Genomic DNA, 13,824 nt, shown 5'->3' on the forward strand with positions numbered 1-13,824 from the left:
ACTTTTGCCTTCTGTCGGGGGGAAGGGAGGCTTTCAGAGAAGGCGCCACCTTGCAGGCCGTTGTTAACTATTATCAGGAGGACACACATTGTGCTTTGGACACATGAAAGGAGATTCAGACCTTCTTACTTCCACATTTTTTTAATCAACTGATGACAGAAGTGTTATCAGTAAGTGACGGTGGAAGAAAACGCACTTGAAATGTTCACTTATAAGGAAACTTTACATATCAAACAAAGCTGATAAGATTCATCTCTGGGTCATCTTTGCGTTCTTGATAAATGAATAACAAAAAATGGATACTTAATTGTCTCTTTGTATCAAAAAACGCTGGTTGACGTCCTTTGGGATTGATAAGGTTTGTCTTTGTTTGTTCTGATAAATCATTCTTACCTGAGCCCGGTACCCTCTGCCCCTGAACACACTCGCGGCGCCGTCGCCGTCCCTCTCAGGGACACAATCACACACTTCGGTCGCTGTGGTTAACCATCAACAGGACAAGTCAGATAGCTGCAGGAGAGGAGATGGGCTGCAAGGTCAATATTAGTCCATTATGGTGTTATATCAAAACCTTTACCAAGCTGCGTGTGTGCGTGCGCGATCTGAAATGTGTGTGACTGATGAACTCGGTTAAGTCTTCGACACTAAAATCAAACAAAATTTAAGGTTTATTCGGGATTTTACAAACATTTCTATTGATTTTAGGAAATTTTCTTACTACTTTTCTGCCACCTACATACAAGTTAGTTGATTAAAAGGATCAGTGAGGTTTTTTTTGGTCTGCAACAGACTGAAGGGGTCCTGTGTCCACGGAACATTTTATTTCCAGCAGTAAAGTTCTGGCTGGGTCTTTCGTTGCTGAGACAACCAGAGATTACCAATTTTCACAGCAACGACGCTGTTAAGGCAATGGAAAAAGGGTAATTGTATATTAAATCACCTCAACATGGTTTATTTTCAGTCTGGCAATATTAAAATTGAAAACACACAGAGTAATGTGCTTTTCTCAGGCCTACACGAGTATCTGCAAAGTGGAAATATGATTATTTATGCTAAATCTACTGAGCACACACCATCGTGTTAACCTAGAATAGACTCTCTTAAGTGACAAATAAATGGAAATAGGGAACGTTAACAGAAGAATTATGTGTGGATAAATGATAGTACTTCCTGGTGGCACTATCTTAAATATCCAGATGTTGTCACAGTTACAATGTGTTTGTAATTTGTCAAACTTAGCTGTTTCTTCTTTTCACGGGAAAGCTTCTATCTTGAAAATAAAATCTACACAACTTTTTTTTTATCCTTCCTTGTTTTCAGCTGCATGAATGTGATCAAACCAATCAAAGGGTTTCAAGTTTTATTGAAAAGTCAAATGTATCACAGACACTGGAATGTTTCACACATCTGAATGCAACGTGTGCAGTCAACCTAACAAAAAAAAAAAAACAGTGATGATACGGGAATGAAGTTTGAATAAAAGCAGAGTTTGAGTTAAAGCTCACAGTTTGCCTCAGCCTGGTGGCAGTACGGTAATGTGTTTGGGGGGAGCTGGAGCTACTGCCAGGTGATTGACTCATTTCCTCCCGCGGTGCCGGCTCCAACATGCTCCTTCCCCTTCGGATTGCTGTAAACAGCAGCCAGATCCGCCTGGTGTCCTAAAGAGCCCCACGACTGGTGGAAGGGTAAAACAGAGACGGGATCCCTCTGATCCGAGTCACTGCCATCAGCGCAAATCACATTAGAGCTTGGGAAAGTGAATTTGTTGAATGACAGAGCCGTGCTTGTGTTTAGGACCCCGGCGTTGGGAGGGACAACAAGGTTGCTGTTGATTACGGAGTGGTGGACGTCGTCCGAGTTGCCGTTGCTGCTCGGCGCTTCACCCAGACCGGAGTGGGGGAGGATGAGGGCCGAGGTCTGGGGCGGGGGCAGATTGGTGCCCGGGATGGGCATCAGGCTGCCGGGGTGGCCGAGGCCCAGGCGCTGGGTGAAGAGCTGGTGCTGCAGCCGCCGTTCGCTCCAGTCCTCCTGAGGCTGTCTGTGGATCTTCATGTGAGCGTTTCGAGATTTGATCTTGTAGAACATTCTGGAGAGAGGGGAGGAAAAAAAAAAATCAAAATGAGAAGAAAGACTTGGGAAAGGAATTATCTAAACCATGTGTTGGCTTGCCCCGAAGCCAAACACGCAGTAAGTTCCTGTTGGCCGCATCCTCCGCTGTGACTGGTCCGACTCACTTGCCACACAGCTTGCAGGGGAAGAAGCTGGCCAATGGCGGCACGGGAACCACCTCCTCCAGTACAAACGGCCGGTTCACTGGCTGACATTTGGGCGCTGCCTATGGGAGAGAGACCACTTATGAGCAGGCGGGCTGCGATTGACTTGCTGAACTGCATTCCACTGTGGATGATCGTATAATCTCAAAACGCAGGGCTGCCCTCAAAAACGCACCGTGTTATTTTCTTTGCAGAGCAAATATGAGTTTATGTAACGTCTTCAAACTATCACTGATCAGCAGCAACGAGTTAAGCAAAGCTGATATGCAAAATTCAGAGGCATCTGTCGAGACATGTCGACAAAAAAACCGCAGAACTTTTTTTGTTACAGGGGTTTGGACTGCTTCTTCACAAACATTCTTACCCTCTTCTGTTGCTCCAGCTCCTCCTCTCTGCTCTCCTCCTCCTGCTTCTTCTGCTTGTCCTGCAGCTTTTTCCCCAGGTAGTAAAACTCAACGCACTGGCACACGGTCTTGGTTTTCACCTGCAACACGCATTCATACGAACCCACTGAGAGCCTGCTGAGTTTCGATGTAAACACTGCGTTGTCAGGTTTCCCATAATCGTCACACTCATTGCGTGCGTCCGTGACAAAGGGTTGTAACCTGTGTTACAAATCAAGTGCTGATTTGTTGCATCAAGCTGCAACATGCAGGCGTTTTCATTGAGCTGGAAGAAAACACGTTGAGTGCTGACATGTAGAGAGGCCGTCACACAGAATCACCAACTGATTTCAAATCATTTTGAGAAATATTTCTGAATCTGAATGATAGAAAGAAGGAAAATAACAGACATAACAGACATTTTCTCTTGTTTTTTTTGGGTTTTTTTTGCATTGAAAGGCCACATAAAAACAGGCACAGGTAAGAGAAAACAACCATTGATGTGAGTGCTTCATTTTCCATTCCTGATCCAATGTAAAAACATAGGCAGGATAAAAATCAGTATTTTGGTTAACTGCATACTTCGTGTGGTTTGTTTCAATGAAATATGCAGGAAAACAAAATCCTTCAAAGTGTGAATATGGAAAAGTACTGAGAGCAAAAGAGCAGAGCCTGTCGGTGTTTTTATACTCAGAGTACCATTTTCTGTATGAGTGAGAAGTCCTTCCCGTAGGTTTCCATAGCTGCGCTGAAGACACTCTTTTCAGTGTCTGTCCAAAAATCACAACCTGCACAAGGAAAGAGAAGGAGGGGGAGGGGACAACAGGGAAAAAAGAAGGTCATCCTGAAATGCATGCTGGGATATCCAGTCAAAATAAGCCCCTGTGGTGTGTAATCAACTTGGACCTCAGCTGTGAAAGTCATATTTAGGTAATCGTGAACAGACTTTGCAGGAAACGTCGTGATTCTGAGGAGAATTTCACGTCATCAATGGAGGCGACGGGCGGCGGGGGGGTCCCGGGACACGCCAGGAATCTGAGACATCTAAACATTGCTAAGCTGTTATTAGAGGAGCTGAAAATGTGAAGCGGGACCTTCTGTCTGCATGAATCACCTCACCTGGCAGGAAACTACAATGGGAAGCATTGTTTACTTTGTGATTCAATCTGAGAGTGGGAGCGAGAGGGGACTGTGGCATCAAGTACAAAAGTAGTTTTTTAACAAAAAAATTTCACACAAAAAAAACAAGACTTTTAGACATAAAAGCTCAGTAACCCATAGTGAGAGTACGATCGAAGGTTACCGGAGTAGTGGTAGTCTCCTGCTGGTGAGTGCTGAGAGAACAACAGCATCTCCAGCGTGGCCTGCAGAGGAGACGACGGAGAGAACAAATGACACAAGCTGAGATGCAGACAACCATCAACTAGACAGAATAGAAATGACCAATACAGAGCATGTGTAAGGAACACATGCTCATATCAAGTAGTACTTTTTGGTTTATTCACTCATTTAATGTTCTGTCAAAGTGAAAGCTTTATGTATAAATGTAAAAAACTGATATAATTTATTAGTCCTCAGATTAGGAAAAAGATAGAAGAAAGTTATGATGGATGGAGGTGAGTTAAAAGCAATGGAGTAAAAGCTTTTGAACAGAGAGAACAAGTGAAGCAGGACGTCTCACCATTGTGTTTCCCTGACAATAGTGCAGACAGTGCAGAGCCAGCTCTGTGTTGCTGCCCCCTCCTGGCAGACAGCTGGAACTGCACATGGACAGCAGCTTCTCCACTGAGCATCGGCACAAACACGACAGACGATTTCATTAAGGACGCGTTATTTTTTTCTGCTTTGCTTCAGAAGAAGTGTTGCAGGAATTGGTTTCGTTCTCTTGGTATTACATGTTGTGTTTACCTTGGTCTTGCATGTTTTCATTCTCCTCCAGCTCTTCACTGGGCTTCCACAGCAACTGTTCACACGTGGACTTTTCTTCTGGCGTCCAGACCTCTGGCCATTCAGCATCGTCAGGAAGATCAGCCTGGAAGTCAGGACCCACGTTGACACGTCTAAAGACAAGAGAACAGGAAGGGAAGCGAGAATATGAGTCTGAATATTTTAGGGGAAATACTGTACTCGCTCTGACCTGCTGTAATTCTCTTTGATATCAGCACTTCACTCACGGTAACACGCTGCTCTGCTCCTCCTCCTCGCCACGCGCTGCCTCCTCCCCGCGCTGGAGGGGGGTGAGGGAGCAGTAGAGCCCCGTGCCCGTGCGCTGTGGATTGAGCAGTGGCCGGGGAGTGTAGCGGCTCCTCGTCTGACCGCCGCCGGAGTGAAGGACGCTGGGAAATGTCGTCCCAGTGAAAATCAGAGAAGCAGGCTTCTGCGAGAACAGAGTAAAATATTCTTAGACGATTTGGAATAAAGTCAGGAACAAAAGCCAGAAAGGGAAATGCCCCCCTCAATTTGAGTTTTATTTAATTTTTATAATACAACAATGGGCGGCAACTTAAAGTTCCCTCAGGGCCAAAGATAGAATCAGAGGTATCTGGGGTTACTAATCAGAATATAACATAATTCAAAAATTCAAATCAGCTCAGAAAACAAAACATTCTGCCCTCTTTTTCTCTTGAATTCCCCCAAATTCATCCATACTTCACCTGCAGGTGTGTCTGATTCAGACTGCCTGGACTTCTCTTCGCCTTCTGGCTCACAGTGTGACCGGCTCCCTGGTGGCGTTGGCCCGAGAGCTGGGGAGAACGAGAGGAGACGTGGAGGGAGGTGTGGAGGGACGGACTGCTGGAGGAGCAGAGGGCTCTGGTTGGATGGACAGACTGAAGGACGTCGTGAGTGGCTGGAAAACATTAAAAAAAAAAAAAAAGTCAATATACCGTAAAAGTGAATAAACAGAAGCAAATAGTTTCATTTATTAAGTGGAAACAGAAATCCATTCATGTGGGTTCTGTATGTACTTCATATTAGTTGTTGTGTCCATGGCCTAAAACCTTTACATTTTGAAAACCTGCTCAACAGATGTCTGTTCTGAACAGTTTTACCTGTGGAAATGTGTAAAGTGTGTGAAGTGAAACTGTAATTTGCATGTAGGAAATGGGGAAACCTCACACACGCAGATGTTAGAGGGGAAATTAACATAACTTCATGTTAAAGTGACACGAACTGATCACCGAAATACACGCCTCACCTGTGATGCTGCTGCCGTCGTCGGCGTGCGGGCCTTTCGCGTCGCCCGCCGACTGTGGGAAGCAGTGCGGCATCACGGGAAACTTCCAGATCATCCCGGCGGGGTGGACGGACGGCACGCTCTGAAGGTGCGGCATGAAAAACTGGAGCGTGCCGAGCGGCTCCCCTCCCTGCGGAGCGGCGCCGCACTGCGGCGAGTCCAGCTTGGAGGGCGAGTGGGACGGGGGAGGCAGGGGCGTCGGGGGAGGGCTGAGCACCGAGGGCATGAAGTGGGACGACGGCGGGGGAGAGGGGAAGGACGGGAGGAAGAGGTGAGCTGGGGAGGAGGAGGACGACGACGAAGAGGGGAGCATGTAGGGGTCCGAACCCAAGGCACAACTTTGCTTTGACTTGTCCGGCCCCGGCGTTTCTCCTCCGCCTTCTCCAACGTCCCAGATCTGCTCGGTAGAGTCTCCGGCGGGGAGGAACGGGACTCGTCTCTTTCGCTGGGAGAAGAACGCCTCGGAGAAAGAATCCAGCTTTTGGGTGTACGTCCTGCCCATGTGGGACGCCTGCGGTCGGCACGCCGAGGTCAAGGAGTAGTTCTCCGCTTCTTCTGTCCACCTGCCTGCTCCCTGATCGGACGGAGAGACGCTCAGCCAAGGGACCTCTGCCGCCTGGGCCTGGTCCTCCCCGGACCCACAGCTCGGCCCATAATCCTCCTTTTTTCCTAAATATCTATCGATCACTCTCAGATTCCAGCAGTGATCTGAGCCGCCGTCATTGATCGTTCCTGCGCCGCCTCTGCAGTAAGAACCCGTTTGCTTATTAGGGAAACAGCTGCTATTAGCTTCCCTGTTATAAACCGCGGCGGCGGAGCTGTCATATTCAGCCGCGGCTCGACGTCTGAGTCCTTCCTCGCCGGCGCAGCTCGTTCTGTAAAAGCCGTTCGTGTTGCCGTCGCCGTGTAAATGGTCTGCAGGGCTGTCGCCGCTCTCCCCGTCATCCCACGCGTCTTTTTCCCCACTTCCGTACCACAAGTCATCGAAGTAACCACCCGGCCCACACTCTCTGTCGAGACGGTCCCCTAGACTGGAGTCTCTGTCCGCCCCGCCGCCGCCGCCGCCGCCGCCCACGTCGTGGAAGGCTTTCTCGCCGCCACTCCTCCCCCGTCGGGACCCAGACAGGGAGTTTGACGCTGAAAATAAAGTTTGCAGGGAGTCCTGGGCCAGCAGGGAGGGCGAGTATCCTGCTTCCGAGCCCTCGAAGGCGGGCAACGAGAGGGTGACGGAGGGACGGTGGCGGTGCTGATGGAGGCTGGAGAAAGACGGCGTGGTTGAGTGATCCTCCATGACGGCTCGATGGGTTTTGCTAGAGTTCCTACAGGAGACAGAAAAACAACGAGTGTGAACGGTGGACTGAAATATTCATTCAAATATTTCACTTCAATATAAAACAGCATCGCAGGTGCATTTTCAGCGTCAAACCTCCCCGAAAATAAATTCACCACTTTTTGTTCTAACATGCATCAAATCACAAAGGAGTTATCCGATGTACTGTGAGGGCTACGCACATTTTAAATGAAATTCGAACTAAAATGAAAGCAAAAAGTAGCGAAATAAAGAAAGCAAAAGTAAAACGTTGAAAGATAAAGAAATAAAACTCGAGGTTCATGCGTCTACTTCTAGATACGATCAAAAACAGGAAATTATTTGTCAGATTTCATGTGCCACGGCCTACTATCTTGAAGATGAAGATACAGTCTTTTCCTTTGACTGTATCGTCAATTTCGAAAACCCCCTGTTCTCACCCAAGGTAAAATACAGGGGGAAGAAAGGGGGAACAATTAAAAAATATATAGATTCAAAACAATAACAACAACAACATAGAAATAATAATAATAAGAAGAAGAAATTAAATAAAATTTTAACACACTAAGATTGACTGACATAAAATGCTAAATTTAAACATTCATTGATACATACGTACACGAAACAACCGAAAAGCCCGTTAAAAAGGCGTCTTGGCCACGGTAACAATGCCTCACCGTGGGCTTTTTGTTCTAACTGTAGGGGCATCTAAAAGGACGAGCAGGCCGATGAATCGGTAGGCTCAAGACCAAGAGATTAATAGACCGATAACAGAATCTAAAAAAGAATTCTGAAGCTGACGGGTAGCTGATGTTTTTTTCTTTCGACAAGGAAGCATTACAATTATTAATCCACATACAAAAAGGATTTTGCGTTGGCATTAGAGAGAATCGGTCAGACTGTATGAACGATGAGAAGTCATTTTGGTTTTGATTCCGCCGTGAACATATCTCGGGAGGTTGGCGCTGCGTCTCGTGATGACGTCTCCATTTGGCAGCAGGGAGAGGAGAAAAAGAGTGGAACCCAAAACAGAACCTTGTGGAACACCACAGTTCATTTTATAGCTTTCAAATGAGAAGTCATCATCAGTAAGATAGGATTCAAAAATGATGCCAGAGAGACCAGTGTGGTGGAGCTAAACATGGACACCTTCAGTAAAGCTGATAAAGGAGTCGAAGAAAAAAAAAAAAAAATCAGATAACACTGAGGGCCCTTCGAGGAATTAACTGGCTGCTGTGTGAGTGTGTGTCTCACTGTCCATTCATCCATCCATTATACCAGTCAGACCCTGGACAGGTCACTTAGGTCATTCAGAGGCCCAGCAGCTGACCCTAACACAGGTGTGTAACATTACTTGAAACCAGAAGAAAATGTTTGCACGCACACAGAGCACATAGCCTGTAAACTCCACGCAGAAAGACCCTCCAAACCCGACGGATGAAATATCGAATTCAAGAAACTGAATAGGATCTAAAAAAAAACGACAATCACTGAAAATGCAGTCATGAGATTTCCAGCTATTATTCTCCATTGTTCAGTAATACTTTGCCATCAGAATACTTTTTCAATCTTACAACAGGGACTGATGCAATAAACTTTAAAATATAAAATAAAAATTGGCTACATAAAGCGAGTTCAACTAACAGTACATCAGTTTCCGGACATATTTCTAGTTCTTAGAACAGCTGTTAACACTTGAGCTGTTAACTGTGAACACTTAACAGTGTTCAGTTTAATTCTTTTAAACTCATTTTCTTTACATTAACTTTAACAGTCATAAATAGTAATATTTCCAGGCTCCATGTGTTTGGCTGGGTGCCACATACGAGTAAAAGGGTTAAAATCCTGATCGCCACATGGCTTCATGAGCTGAATCAATTACATTGTGAATGTTAACAACTACTAGTACACAATTTATCAATGAAGTTTTAAAGTGCCTTTTTAAAATTGTAGCAAGTGAAGCAGCAACTGTTTTCAAATCTGCTCGCCATGTGAGAGCGAAACGGCGGATTACCAGACGCGCCGATCAATTTCCAAAAAGTAATGCGAAGAAAAGAGCCCGAGCCCGGACGAAGGCAGGCGAACAGACTCTCTGTTGCACAACTGTTACTAATCTCACAATATGACTGCCTCTCAGAAATTATCTTTCAGTCTAAAAGTCACTTGAAATATAGATTTCTACACCGCGTCGCGTTCAGTCTTTAAGACTTTTCTTCTTTCGTTGAAAAAAGAACACATTGCTCTAAACAGGACGAGTGAGTCAGACGGAGAATGGAGGATCAGAGAAACACACTGTAAACGCTTGAAGTCTTTTCTTTTTCTGTTTGTCGTTTTACCAGTCTTTGGCGCTTATTTTCCTTTTCACAGACATCCGTCCTCCGCTGGGCATGTTTTCGGGTTAACACTGTTCTTCTGATTGTCCTCATTGTCTCTCTCTCTTCTCCCTCCAAAGCCTTCTTTGCTTTCTGAAACCAGATTTTCGGCCTCACACACGGTTCTTCCTACTTGTGCTGCTCTCTGCACTGTGTGCCGTGACACAACACACACACACACACACACACACACACACACACACACACACACACACACACACACACACACACACACACACGCATACACACACACACAAACGCGCACGCACACACTTGCAGGTGTCAAAGAGGACCAGCGGGTAGTGATGTTGCCTCTCGACTGTTTCGTCGTCGTGGTAACCACATCCTGAGGAAACAAACGCTGACGGATCTCCCTCCTTTCATCTATCTTTATCTCTCTGCCCCCCCCTCCCCTCCTCCATCTCTTCCTTTCCATCTCTGCCCGTCTTCATTTCTGTGAGTGTGTCTCTCTTTTTTTTTTTTTTCTCACTGACTTTGTTCTTTCTTGCCCTCTCTTTCATGGGCTTGTTTTTCTTAACTTGCTTGCCTGCCTTTCTGTGTGTCATACTTTCTGAAATTTGTTCGCTCAAGTAACTTCCAAACGACAATAGTTTGCATTTCACTAAAATTCAATGATAAAGTTGTCCGAACTTCAGTTTCATCTATCAGCATTGAACGATCACCGATGCCGACTTCATGTGTTCATAAAGGGAAAAAAAATGAACACAAAAAGAATACGTGACAAGTACAGACTTTCTGTTTCTCGGGCCCGGAAAGCTGCTTCAATGCGGGATCCTCCTGTGATCAGCAAGTCTGAGCTGAACTCATTAACTTCAGCTGAAGTTACATCAGCGAGTTGCGAGAAAAGAAACGATAAAACAGATAAACTATATAAAGACACACGGACATCATGATGCAGCTGGCGGCTCCACAAATGCTCCTCCTCCAGCAACAGAGAGTTTGAACGTTAGAGATCCTCATCAAGATCGAGATAACTGGTTAAGCTTTATACTGCTGGTGCAGGTCACAGCGAGAGACAGCAGCTCTGCAGCTCTTCAACTGTGTGGATGATGGACTTACAGAAACCTTTAAGTGGGCGACACATAGTACAGTGTGTGAGTGTGTGAGTGTGTGTGTGTGTGTGTGTGTGTGTGTGTGTGTGTGTGTGTGTGTGTGTGAGTGTGTGTCCACAGAGGCGATAGTGTGTTCATGTTTACCAGATCAAGATCCACCGGCTGAGTCAGCTGACAGGAAGTGAGACAGATCGAAACAGGAAGCGAGACGACGACCAACGACGAGGTTCAGGGAACCCTTTAAACACCCTGCGGTCCCACCCACTCGTCCACCCACCCATTCACACTCACACTCACACTCAGGCACAGACAACACACACACACACACACACACACACACACACAAAGACATGACTAATTTAAAGGAATATAAATCAAGTTTCACACATTCAATGCAAAATCTCCTAAGAATACTAAAAAAAGAATAAAGAGACATTCTGAAACCATTTCAATTAACTATTCATTCAAATACTAACAGTGTGGTTTCAAACTGATTACTAACGTCTGTTTTTGTTTCACACACACTTTTGCAATGAAATCGATGTTTGTTAATTGATTGATTTGTGATTTCATGAGAAATACATGAAGCCGCCACGGACAAGTTTGAGCGATGGCGACCGTGCTGCCGCTCTGAGTCGTTGTCATCGGTGGTTGAGCGCTTTCCGGGTCGAAGACAAATAAATGAATCCTTCTCATCCGTAGTCAGGTCTCCATATCTTATTCACTACATTTTGCTCTATATTTCAGGATTTTTTTTGTCTTTAATTCAAAACATGCTCAGCAGTTGTTGTTTTTTTCATATTTTCAGTTTAAAGTACAAATGCAAAGTAAATCCAATTCAATCTGTGTCAAATTCTAAAGCTAAAGCCACAACTTAAGGCCGTCTGAACAATAAATGCACCTCTAGCGTTTCTATCTGTTTCTCTGCAGACCTCTGCAGTGAGAGAGAATCAGTGTTGGTGATCGTTTTTGACGCCGGGGTCATTTTTAGTGTGTGTCTGCGTCTCACGTCGCCTCACAGCTGGAAACCTCAGCATTAACATGTACAGTATTAATGTCATCAGTCTGACCGAGCAACCTCAGAATTAGCATATGTAGTATTCTGTGGTTAATCTGACTGTATATCTCACCGTACGTCATTAAATTAGGCCTACACCAACACGTTTTATCCCTGTGAATATGTAAGGCAGGCAGGATTTCGCTTCGTGCAGATTTAGAGAGCCGTGAAAACTTTTCATTTGTAATTCTCTTCTCGTTTTCAGCAGAACAAAAAGAAGCTGACTGAAGGCTGGCACCGAAATTCACCAGTTTTTCACCAAAAAGGAGATTTTACTGCTCTAGACTTGAAAAATCATTCAGTAAATCATTATTTATCCCGCAAGATACAGGAAGAAAGCAACTCAAAGTGAATGAGCAAAGATTGAAAGAAAAAGTACGAACAAATGTACGCAGCAGCACACATATATGAATGCACACAATACAAATAGAGTGATCAAATGAATGAATAAGAGAGATCGACACATGCCTGAATGTGTTTGATAATATAAGCCAGTAAAAGGAGGTAAAATGATAAATTATGACGAGTGAAAAGTTCACAATGCACAAAAAATTATTTTGAAAATTACTTTAAAGCCTCAAATTGTTGTCTCATATAAAATATAATAAAAAAAACTGAAAAGGGAGTCCAAAGTAATGTCCTATATTATTATTGATGCAGAAATGTCCACAATATAACCTAGTTATTTTGTCCGGGTTTATCTGAACGACGACGACTGTAGAAAAAAATCTTCATAAAAGAAATTTTAAAAATCTCCATCAAGTAAAATTCAATGCATTTGGATTATTTGCAGCTCAGTTCTGCACCTGAGTAAATATTTAAAGTTTCGTCGTCCAAAGATCTGGAGTGAAAGACGAAAGATCTTTGACCTGGTTTGCTTTACTGTGAAGGCATGACATTCATTTGCACATTTGCATACATTCCTGTCTGCGTGTGCGTGAAAACGTCGAGACAATGTGTGAATGAAAGGATGTGAGAGGATGGAAGAGGAGTGAGGGGGAGTGCGGACGGGGGTGACACTTTTCTAGATTTCTCACAAAATCACCATGAAAACCTCCGGAGAGCAGAGGAGGGGGAAAAAAGAGACGCTCACTTCTGGACTTTTTCTTTGTCTCTCCGCCGCCTTCCGTCACAGAGAAGTGAAGCGATGACTGGCGGGAAGGGAGGAAACGGATGGAGGATAAATGCGAATCAAAAACCCTGAAATGCCCAATTTGAATGAAATTCAGGTTCTCTCAGGAATCTTAACAACGATGGCTGCACCGATGCATTTGGAGGAGGAGAAAAAAACGCTTTAAAAAAACAGTCTTCAGGTGCAGAGCAACACTACGAATGACCAAAATGCAATCAGAGAGCGCTCTGCTGTATTGTGCATGATGGGTGATAAACTGGGCTTAACAAGCATCATTCGTGTAGTGAAATAGTAACTGGGAAGAAAACAGATCCCAATATAAATAAGTATGAAAGTCTATAAGAACAGGTGAAAATAGAATTGTATGATATTATATATATTGTATAAGGGGTGACGGTGGTTCAGTGGGGAGAGCAGTCGTCCCACATTCTGGAGGTTGTGAGTTCGATTTCTGTCTCCCACTGTTTGCATGTTGAAGTGTTCTTGGGGAAAACAATGAACCCTGAATTGCCCCCAGTGTTGTTTGTCGCTTTGGACAAAAGCGTCTGCTAAGTAAAATTTACAAAAAAAAAAAAACTGCAAAAGTTGACCAAAATTACACACTTTCCATAATTTATGGCCGTTAAAATGCTTCTGAATGGGAAACATTTCTGAGCCAAGCTGTTGTCACCAGGGACAGACCGATAATCGGCCGGCCGATTTATCGAGCCGATATTTGAGTTTTTTACGTGTTTTTTATGGATTTACTTTTCCCTGGCATGATATACAAACAGCCATCCGCGGGCAACTCTATAAGTATAAGTATATGCAATACTTCAGTTGTTTAAATGATGTCTCAATATTTGTTTTATTTTATAGGAATTATTTCAGTAATTAAAAGCACCAAACACTTTTTGTTCATTTGTTGTATGTTGCGTAAAGTTGAACGTGAAGAGCTGTAAAGAGCTGTTATAATTTTTTACGGTTCAATAAATACTTCTTATTTTGAGC

General features: G+C 44.4%; 1 protein-coding gene across 1 annotated transcript; it reads right to left on the reverse strand.

The window, feature by feature from the left end:
- Window positions 1-1,346: 1,346 nt before the first annotated feature.
- On the reverse strand, window positions 1,347-9,728 carry LOC115386230 (uncharacterized). The gene is made up of 11 exons (XM_030088461.1): window positions 9,537-9,728; window positions 5,853-7,210; window positions 5,311-5,504; window positions 4,831-5,033; window positions 4,565-4,716; window positions 4,338-4,441; window positions 3,960-4,020; window positions 3,356-3,444; window positions 2,638-2,757; window positions 2,235-2,335; window positions 1,347-2,086 (listed from the first exon to the last, which is right to left on the reverse strand). Exons 1-11 carry the CDS (start codon window positions 9,587-9,589, stop codon window positions 1,558-1,560), a joined length of 2,964 nt encoding a protein of 987 aa, XP_029944321.1. The 5' UTR covers window positions 9,590-9,728; the 3' UTR covers window positions 1,347-1,557.
- Between the last annotated feature and the right edge of the window lie 4,096 nt (window positions 9,729-13,824).

This window comes from Salarias fasciatus, chromosome 3 (genome assembly GCF_902148845.1).
Source record: "Salarias fasciatus chromosome 3, fSalaFa1.1, whole genome shotgun sequence".
Taxonomy (NCBI): Eukaryota; Metazoa; Chordata; class Actinopteri; order Blenniiformes; family Blenniidae; genus Salarias; species Salarias fasciatus.

Coding starts and splice junctions, on each gene's coding strand:
- LOC115386230 (XM_030088461.1), bottom strand. CDS start 9,589: ATGCCCAGCGGAGGACGGATGTCTGTGAAAAGGAAAATAAGCGCCAAA. Junction 5,505..5,852: donor CGACGGCAGCAGCATCACAG/GTGAGGCGTGTA, acceptor AATGTTTTCCAG/CCACTCACGACGTCCTTCAG. Junction 2,087..2,234: donor CCCTGCAAGCTGTGTGGCAA/GTGAGTCGGACC, acceptor CCCTCTCTCCAG/AATGTTCTACAAGATCAAAT.